General features: G+C 51.6%; 1 protein-coding gene across 1 annotated transcript in view; it reads right to left on the reverse strand.

Moving 5' to 3' along the window:
• Window positions 1–343, reverse strand: part of LOC308136954 (peroxisomal succinyl-coenzyme A thioesterase-like) — a gene marked incomplete at both ends in the record, with an annotated part of 25,283 nt that extends 24,940 nt beyond the window's left edge. Inside the window, 2 exons of the mRNA XM_080505510.1 lie at window positions 1–52; window positions 148–343. Of these exons, the coding sequence (XP_080361636.1) occupies window positions 1–52; window positions 148–343 (248 nt within the window). The remainder of the gene's footprint in view (window positions 53–147) is intronic.
• Window positions 344–10,503: the final 10,160 nt, after the last annotated feature.

Genomic DNA, 10,503 nt, shown 5'->3' on the forward strand with positions numbered 1-10,503 from the left:
CCCATTGGTTCCACTCCAGAGTACGTCCCACCCAGACTGCAGTCCTCTGAGACTGGAAAGTTAAAGATACAAATGTTAACAAAACTTGCAAATGTTTTGAACCAAATTGCCTTGAACGACATTTTCTCCAGGTACTGAACCATGCACCATCTACAGTCCCAGCGGCATCAGAAATGAAGTGAGCAAAGGCCTCCCAGCTGTGTCCATCTTCATTGTGATGGAGGCTATGGAGGGTCAGTGAGAAGCCAGGCAGGACCTTCTTGACCATGATGATAAACCTCTCATCTATGAGTCCTCTGGAGGGTTCAACTGACAGCTTCACGCAGCACTGATTGCCAGCCATTATGAGCTAAGTAAAAAATAAAAGGGACAACAGATTAAACACAAAAAAGACAAAAAAAAGCATTACAAAAACATTTGCTTTGGCCTGACGTGAGGCACAAGTCGTTTTATTCCTCAAAGATGTAAATCTGAATCTCTCAGAAGTGATGCCAGATTTCAGAGATATTTTAAGTTAGACGTCTCTTTGTCTCATTAGAGCTGTACATTCCTTATGAAGCCAAGCTAAATGATCCCATTTTGGTTTACATTTTCCCCTTTTTTTTAAATAGTTTCATCACTTCTTTGATTTTAGAGTTGAGAGCAGATTTCAATATTATTGACCGTAAATAACTCGTTCCAATTTATTTCACTCAGTGCTGTATTCAGATTTGGATTATGACAATTTTATATTTCTGGTGTAGTTATGGTGCATTCAACTACAGCTGGACTTTATGTATTTTAATATCTGAGTGCATAAGCCATTAGAAACAGCACAAGACAATACATTGGTTATTGTCCCCCATCAATATATCAATTCAACAGCAGATGAATATGACACAATTCTAAAAACAACCATAAAAGGGATCGTAACATGTAACATCACATACAAGAGACATGTGCTTTAAGTGAAATAATGCATTTTACTCTTGAGTACAATTCTTTTTTTAACCATCTCTTTATTGTCTTTTATATGAAAGCAAAAAGAAAATATAGCAATACTCACATTATAAAAGCCTCAAAAAGAGAAAAGAAATAAAAACAGAAGAAAGAAAGAAAGAAAGAAAACAAAAAAAATACCCAATAACAACAGCAGTCCTACTAACAATCAAATCCGTTCATCAGTCCAAACTTTATTTTGTATGACATTACTCTCCAGGAAGTTGTAGAAAATAGTCCAGATCTTCCAAAATGTGTCAAGTTTGTTTTTTGGAAAATAGCTTCTCCTTTCAAGAGCCAGAGAGAGTCTTTCCTTTAAACCACTGAGAGACAGAGTGTCGGCTCCTTCCATGAGCAAGCAAGGCATCATTTTGCCTCCAGGAAACACACACTTTTCAGGATAGATACTAAGAACACATAGTTCAGGGATAAAAGGCATCTTTTTACTAATAATTTGACTGCACAGAGCCAACCCCTTTTCCCAGAAGCATAGATTTAACGGACACTCCCACATACAATGAAACAGAGACCCCTTGTGGTCACCACTTTCCCAAATGTCCACCTTATTTACCAACTCCTTGGATAGCTTCAAAGTGTTTGTTGAATCTGAGCACGAAGTCGCTCTTCATTGCTCGGATAGAAGACAGCACATTGGCTGGGCTGGTAGCCATGCTAGCGTATGTATCGTCTCCGCTAGCTTGCTAATGTTGCAGATTTCTGTGACTGCTTCTGTGATTTCGAAGGCATCTGGAGCTTTCGAGTTGCCCACAACAATGAAATATATGTTGGTCAGGGCTATTTGTAGTTATTTAGTAGCCAGATTCTTTCAGTCTGATGGCGGCGGTCCAAACACCTGTCCGCTCAGCACCGCACCGTGGCCCAAAGTCTCCCCATATGGATTTTGAGGTTTTCTAACGAAACTACATCGACTTCTTGCGGTAGACGTGTTGCCAAATCTTTTAACTCGGTTTTCTGGAGAAAAGTATAATACTGACGTGATCTTTTCACTGGAGTAACATTTGGGGGCTCATTCCCAAAATGATTGCTGTATGCAGATGATATTGTACTTTTAGTTTCACATCACCGCAATTCAGTATTACTCAATATTGTTGACTCACTGTCAAATATGACTGACTTAATTGGTTGAAGTCAGACCCTCCCCTTGGTGTCCTTCTGTCCCTAAACTTTCTTTTAAGCAGGCTCCTTCCAGTGGGCCAAAAAAAAGCCTCCAACGTTTAAAATGGTACAGCGTGAGCAGCCCCAAAGTGCGAAACCATCGTTAATCCTATTCACACATCAATGGAGGCTGCCGCCATGCAAGGCGCTGTCACTCCAACAGAGCAGTTTGGGGTTCAGTGTCTTACTGACGGACAGTTTAGCATGTGGAGATGAGAATCGGACCTGCAACCTTTCCATTGGGAGACAACCGCTCTACCAACTGAGCCATGCCACCCCCATCTAAGTATATATTTTTTTCCTTGTAAATTAAGTGACAGAGTTAAACGAGTCGTATCATCAAGCTTTTCAACACTTTCACATGGTCTCGTTTGTCTAAAAACATCGTCTTCAAAGTTCTTTGCCCCAATCCAACTTTTCCTTGAATTTTCCTCAATTTGAATATTGGATCATAGGAGCTTCATTCAGAATCTGCTGTGTCTGTGTGAGCTGGAATGTCTCCACCCGCACATCCCCATCTTGTGAAGAGGAGGACGTACTTAGTAAGCAGAGTGGCCTAATTGTGGGAGGACAAAGTGAGGGCGTATCATTCATTCCAGGTATGTAGACGATTATTACAGTTGAAAAACCATAAGAAAATTAATGTAGCATAATATGACTCCTTTAAAGAAAATGTATAGTTCATTATAGTTCTTTTAAACAACTAGTAAACATACAGACGTATTAAGACTCTTTTATTAACATACTTGTAAACAAATAGAAGCAGAAGATACATTAAGTACCTTTTAGAAAATGTATGTGTTTTGGGGCTGATTTACTGGAAATGACAATCATTCTGAGTTTAGGGAAAACAAAAGGTGCATCAGGTTTATTTTCAAACATCACATTATCTTTCAAAGTATTTTAGAATGCTTTGAAAGAAACCTCAAAAAAATAACTATAGGTACTGGAGAAAGTAAAACCTGACCTGCAGCTTTTCAGCCACATTTCTTCTTTCAAATTGTAAATTAGAAGAGAAGTGACGGAATTACTGCTTGTCTTCATCTCAACATCTTGTAGAAACCACCAGTGATGAGGGCAGCATGAGCTCGCCTCCTTTCATAAAGGAAACACTGATGCTTCCTTTACCAAAGGAGACCAGCTCATGCTGCCCCACAATTCCTAGCGGCGACGGCACTTAAAGGGCCTCCAGGAAGCCTCCTAACTCCTTCAGGAAGTCTCCTAACACCTTTCATTAACTCCTTTAGGAAGTCTCCTAACACCCTTCCTTAACTCCTTTAGGAAGTCTCCTAACACCTTTCCTTAAATCCTTTAGGAAGCCTCCTAACACCTTTCCTTAACTCCTCAAGGAAGCCTCCTAACTCCTTCAGGAAGTCTCCTAACACCTTTCATTAACTCCTTCAGGAAGTCTCCTAACACCTTTCCTGAAATCCTTTAGGAAGTCTCCTAACACCTTTCCTTAAATCCTTTAGGAAGTCTCCTAACACCTTTCCTTAAATCCTTTAGGAAGTCTCCTAACACCTTTCCTTAAATCCTTTAGGAAGTCTCCTAACACCTTCCCTTAAATCCTTTAGGAAGCCTCCTAACTCCTTCAGGAAGTCTCCTAACACCTTTCATTAACTCCTTCAGGAAGTCTCCTAACACCCTTCCTTAACTACTTTAGGAAGTCTCCTAACACCCTTCCTTAAATCCTTTAGGAAGCCTCCTAACACCTTTCCTTAACTCCTCCAGGAAGCCTCCAAACTCCTTCAGGAAGTCTCCTAACACCTTTCATTAACTCCTTCAGGAAGTCTCCTAACACCTTTCCTGAAATCCTTTAGGAAGTCTCCTAACACCTTTCCTTAAATCCTTTAGGAGTCTCCTAACACCTTTCCTTAAATCCTTTAGGAAGTCTCCTAACACCTTTCCTTAAATCCTTTAGGAAGTCTCCTAACACCTTCCCTTAAATCCTTTAGGAAGCCTCCTAACTCCTCCCCTTAACCCCGTGACATCACCAGAGGTTAAGGTAAAGTCCATAGATAAGGAGATAGGAGGTACATTTCGTACCCCTGGCCTTCTCCAGTTGCCACCATTTTGAAACTTCGTGAAAACGTGATCTGCAATTTTTACATTTGGTTTCCATCTCAGGCACATTAACCAAGCACAACACTTTGTCATCAGAACACTGCGTACTGAATGTTCCTTGGTTTTTATAAAGCAGAATGGGAGGCAGAGCTTTCAGTGAACAGTCTCTTATGTGGAACCACATTCCAGTTAGGGAGTCTCTCTCTCTCTCTCTCTCTCTGTCTCTCTCTCTCTCTCTCTCCCCCTCTCTCTCTCTCTCTCTCTCTCTCTCCCTCTCTCTCTCTCTCTCTCCCCCCTCTCTCTCTCTGTCTCCCTCTCTCTCACTCTCTATCTCTGTCTCCCTCTCTCTCTCTGTCTCTCTCTCTCTGTCTCTCACTCTCTCTCTCTCTCTCTCTCTCTCTCTGTCTCCCTCTCTCACTCTCTATCTCTGTCTCCCTCTCTCTCTCTGTCTCTCTCTCTCTGTCTCTCTCTCTCTCTCTCTCTCTCCCTCTCTCTCTCTCTCTCCCCCCCTCTCTCTCTGTCTCCCTCTCTCTCACTCTCTGTCTCTCACTCTCTCTCTCACTCTCTCTCTCCCTCTCACTCTCTCTGTCTCTCTCTCTCTCCCTCTCTCACTCTGTCTCTCTCTCTCTCTGTCTCTCTCTCTCTGTCTCTCTCTCTGTCTCTGTCTCTGTCTCTGTCTCTCGCTCTCTGTCTATGTCCTCTCTCTCTCTGTCTCTCTCTCTCTCTGTCTCTGTCTCTCTCTCTCTGTCTCTCTCTCTCCCTCTCTATCTCTCTCCCTCTCTCTCTCTGTCTCTCTCTCTCACTCTCTCTCTCTGTCTCTCTCTCTGTCTCTCTCTCTCTCTCTCTCTGTCTCTCTCTCTGTCTCTCTGTCTCTCTCTCTCTCTCTCTCTCTCTCTCTCTCTCTCACTCTTACAGATCCTGTCATATGCATGAAATACAAAAGCATGACTTTCCTGTTTCCATGCTGAAGGGCAAACTGACAAACTTCATGTAAACATGAATGCAGGAATCTCTTGATGGTTGTTCACCATCCAGTTTGCACATTTCATGAACTTTCCTACCTAATATCAACTTTTGGCAGCAAAATGTTGATGAATGATGAAGACAATGAGTAAAATCTACAAGTTAATATAAAACACAGCAGTAACTTGTTTGTGTTCAACTTACCGCAGGTTTGAATTTCTGACTCTGTCTCTGAGTCTCCTCTCAGACTGGAAGTGAGTCCTGCTTTTATTTTCCAGCCCCTCCATCACAGACCACAATCCTCCCTCTGGCTCCGCCCCCAGAAAGAGTCTGAAGTGAACTTTGTGCCACCTTGGTCTGGTGCCATGAGATTAGACTAGAGTAGTTTCAGATGCTGTGATGTGTATATTTTAACGGCTTTCACCAGATAACAGATGCTTTGAGGTCAGTTTTGCATTGTCTTGTGTCGGCTCAGGTTGTAAAACGGGTCCTGGACAATGACCACACATCCTGATAGGATGTTACGGTCGCTCATACCTTATATGGAAGTTCCATCAGGACCATTTGGACCTCTATAAAATAATACAGATCCTACACTCAGTAGAGGAAGCAGATTGGCAGCACTAACTCCCGGGTTGAAGCTTCACCTGTATTTTTTATGCTAAACTACTTGTGCATTAAATCCTTTTCTACACAAGCAAGAAACCAAACCAAACTCTTTTTTCATCTCTTTGACACACCTGTTTTTGTTTACTTCAAGTCCAGCAGCTGGTGTGTCAGAGGGATTTTCCTGTGGTGTGGAGTGTAAACAGTAATTCTTCCCGGTCCGAGAGGATGTGGTTTTCATAATGGTGCTACACTACTCTGTGGTGTGTCTACAGGGCGGCCCCGCCCCATAGTACCTGCTGGTAGCCCCGCCCCATAGTACCTGCTGGTAGCCCCGCCCCATAGTACCTGCTGGTAGCCCCGCCCCATAGTACCTGCTGGTAGCCCCGCCCCATAGTACCTGCTGGTAGCCCCGCCCCATGGTACCTGCTGGTAGCCCCGCCCCCATAGTACCTGCTGGTAGCCCCACCCCATGGTACCTGCTGGTAGCCCCGCCCCATAGTACCTGCTGGTAGCCCCGCCCCATAGTACCTGCTGGTAGCCCCGCCCCATAGTACCTGCTGGTAGCCCCGCCCCATAGTACCTGCTGGTAGCCCCGCCCCATAGTACCTGCTGGTAGCCCCGCCCCATGGTACCTGCTGGTAGCCCCGCCCCATAGTACCTGCTGGTAGCCCCGCCCCATAGTACCTGCTGGTAGCCCCACCCCATGGTACCTGCTGGTAGCCCCGCCCCATAGTACCTGCTGGTAGCCCCGCCCCATAGTACCTGCTGGTAGCCTCGCCCCATAGTACCTGCTGGTAGCCCCGCCCCATGGTACCTGCTGGTAGCCTCGCCCCATAGTACCTGCTGGTAGCCCCGCCCTATGGTACCTGCTGGTAGCCCCGCCCCATGGTACCTGCTGGTAGCCCCGCCCCATAGTACCTGCTGGTAGCCTCGCCCCATAGTACCTGCTGGTAGCCCCGCCCCATAGTACCTGCTGGTAGCCCCGCCCCATAGTACCTGCTGGTAGCCCCGCCCCATAGTACCTGCTGGTAGCCCCGCCCCATAGTACCTGCTGGTAGCCCCGCCCCATGGTACCTGCTGGTAGCCCCGCCCCATAGTACCTGCTGGTAGCCCCACCCCATGGTACCTGCTGGTAGCCCCGCCCCATAGTACCTGCTGGTAGCCCCGCCCCATAGTACCTGCTGGTAGCCTCGCCCCATAGTACCTGCTGGTAGCCCCGCCCCATGGTACCTGCTGGTAGCCTCGCCCCATAGTACCTGCTGGTAGCCCCGCCCCATGGTACCTGCTGGTAGCCCCGCCCCATGGTACCTGCTGGTAGCCCCGCCCCATAGTACCTGCTGGTAGCCTCGCCCCATAGTACCTGCTGGTAGCCCCGCCCCATGGTACCTGCTGGTAGCCTCGCCCCATGGTACCTGCTGGTAGCCCCACCCCATAGTACCTGGTGGTAGCCTCGCCCCATAGTACCTGCTGGTAGCCCCGCCCTATGGTACCTGCTGGTAGCCCCGCCCCATAGTACCTGCTGGTAGCCTCGCCCCATGGTACCTGCTGGTAGCCCCGCCCCATGGTACCTGCTGGTAGCCTCGCCCCATGGTACCTGCTGGTAGCCCCGCCCCATAGTACCTGCTGGTAGCCCCGCCCCATAGTACCTGCTGGTAGCCTCGCCCCATGGTACCTGCTGGTAGCCCCGCCCCATGGTACCTGCTGGTAGCCTCGCCCCATAGTACCTGCTGGTAGCCCCGCCCCATAGTACCTGCTGGTAGCCCCGCCCCATGGTACCTGCTGGTAGCCCCGCCCCATAGTACCTGCTGGTAGCCCCGCCCCATAGTACCTGCTGGTAGCCCCACCCCATGGTACCTGCTGGTAGCCCCGCCCCATAGTACCTGCTGGTAGCCCCGCCCCATAGTACCTGCTGGTAGCCCCGCCCCATAGTACCTGCTGGTAGCCCCGCCCCATAGTACCTGCTGGTAGCCCCGCCCCATGGTACCTGCTGGTAGCCCCGCCCCATAGTACCTGCTGGTAGCCCCGCCCCATGGTACCTGCTGGTAGCCCCGCCCCATGGTACCTGCTGGTAGCCCCGCCCCATAGTACCTGCTGGTAGCCCCGCCCCATAGTACCTGCTGGTAGCCCCACCCCATGGTACCTGCTGGTAGCCCCGCCCCATAGTACCTGCTGGTAGCCCCGCCCCATAGTACCTGCTGGTAGCCCCGCCCCATAGTACCTGCTGGTAGCCCCGCCCCATAGTACCTGCTGGTAGCCCCGCCCCATGGTACCTGCTGGTAGCCCCGCCCCATAGTACCTGCTGGTAGCCCCGCCCCATGGTACCTGCTGGTAGCCCCGCCCCATAGTACCTGCTGGTAGCCCCGCCCCATAGTACCTGCTGGTAGCCTCGCCCCATAGTACCTGCTGGTAGCCCCGCCCCATGGTACCTGCTGGTAGCCTCGCCCCATAGTACCTGCTGGTAGCCCCGCCCTATGGTACCTGCTGGTAGCCCCGCCCCATGGTACCTGCTGGTAGCCCCGCCCCATAGTACCTGCTGGTAGCCTCGCCCCATAGTACCTGCTGGTAGCCCCGCCCCATAGTACCTGCTGGTAGCCCCGCCCCATAGTACCTGCTGGTAGCCCCGCCCCATAGTACCTGCTGGTAGCCCCGCCCCATAGTACCTGCTGGTAGCCCCGCCCCATGGTACCTGCTGGTAGCCCCGCCCCATAGTACCTGCTGGTAGCCCCGCCCCATAGTACCTGCTGGTAGCCCCACCCCATAGTACCTGCTGGTAGCCCCGCCCCATAGTACCTGCTGGTAGCCCCACCCCATGGTACCTGCTGGTAGCCCCGCCCCATAGTACCTGCTGGTAGCCCCGCCCCATGGTACCTGCTGGTAGCCCCGCCCCATAGTACCTGCTGGTAGCCCCGCCCCATAGTACCTGCTGGTAGCCTCGCCCCATGGTACCTGCTGGTAGCCCCGCCCCATGGTACCTGCTGGTAGCCCCACCCCATGGTACCTGCTGGTAGCCCCGCCCCATAGTACCTGCTGGTAGCCCCGCCCCATGGTACCTGCTGGTAGCCCCGCCCCATAGTACCTGCTGGTAGCCTCGCCCCATGGTACCTGCTGGTAGCCCCGCCCCATAGTGCCTGCTGGTAGCCCCACCCCATAGTACCTGCTGGTAGCCCCACCCCATGGTACCTGCTGGTAGCCCCGCCCCATAGTACCTGCTGGTAGCCCCGCCCCATAGTACCTGCTGGTAGCCCCGCCCCATGGTACCTGCTGGTAGCCCCGCCCCATAGTACCTGCTGGTAGCCCCGCCCCATGGTACCTGCTGGTAGCCCCGCCCCATAGTACCTGCTGGTAGCCCCGCCCCATGGTACCTGCTGGTAGCCCCGCCCCATGGTACCTGCTGGTAGCCCCGCCCCATAGTACCTGCTGGTAGCCCCGCCCCATAGTACCTGCTGGTAGCCCCACCCCATGGTACCTGCTGGTAGCCCCGCCCCATAGTACCTGCTGGTAGCCCCGCCCCATAGTACCTGCTGGTAGCCCCGCCCCATAGTACCTGCTGGTAGCCCCGCCCCATAGTACCTGCTGGTAGCCCCGCCCCATGGTACCTGCTGGTAGCCCCGCCCCATAGTACCTGCTGGTAGCCCCGCCCCATGGTACCTGCTGGTAGCCCCGCCCCATAGTACCTGCTGGTAGCCCCGCCCCATGGTACCTGCTGGTAGCCTCGCCCCATAGTACCTGCTGGTAGCCCCGCCCCATGGTACCTGCTGGTAGCCTCGCCCCATAGTACCTGCTGGTAGCCCCGCCCTATGGTACCTGCTGGTAGCCCCGCCCCATGGTACCTGCTGGTAGCCCCGCCCCATAGTACCTGCTGGTAGCCTCGCCCCATAGTACCTGCTGGTAGCCCCGCCCCATAGTACCTGCTGGTAGCCCCGCCCCATAGTACCTGCTGGTAGCCCCGCCCCATAGTACCTGCTGGTAGCCCCGCCCCATAGTACCTGCTGGTAGCCCCGCCCCATGGTACCTGCTGGTAGCCCCGCCCCATAGTACCTGCTGGTAGCCCCGCCCCATAGTACCTGCTGGTAGCCCCACCCCATAGTACCTGCTGGTAGCCCCGCCCCATAGTACCTGCTGGTAGCCCCACCCCATGGTACCTGCTGGTAGCCCCGCCCCATAGTACCTGCTGGTAGCCCCGCCCCATGGTACCTGCTGGTAGCCCCGCCCCATAGTACCTGCTGGTAGCCCCGCCCCATAGTACCTGCTGGTAGCCTCGCCCCATGGTACCTGCTGGTAGCCCCGCCCCATGGTACCTGCTGGTAGCCCCACCCCATGGTACCTGCTGGTAGCCCCGCCCCATAGTACCTGCTGGTAGCCCCGCCCCATGGTACCTGCTGGTAGCCCCGCCCCATAGTACCTGCTGGTAGCCTCGCCCCATGGTACCTGCTGGTAGCCCCGCCCCATAGTGCCTGCTGGTAGCCCCACCCCATGGTACCTGCTGGTAGCCCCGCCCCATGGCTGGCTGGGTTTTTGAAGCTGTTCATGCCCGATCACCTCAGAATGTGAGAGTTTCAGTGAAGCTGGATGGAGCAAAGTGAACAGAGATTTAGACTGTTGGAGGATTAATAGAAAATCTCCCACTATTGATGGAGTTTTGGAATTTACAACTGTAAAAATTGAAGCACAAAAATCTAAAAAGATAAATGTTAGATGTGTTTATAGAATGCC

This window comes from Blennius ocellaris, assembly GCF_963422515.1.
Source record: "Blennius ocellaris genome assembly, chromosome: 11".
NCBI lineage: Eukaryota > Metazoa > Chordata > Actinopteri > Blenniiformes > Blenniidae > Blennius > Blennius ocellaris.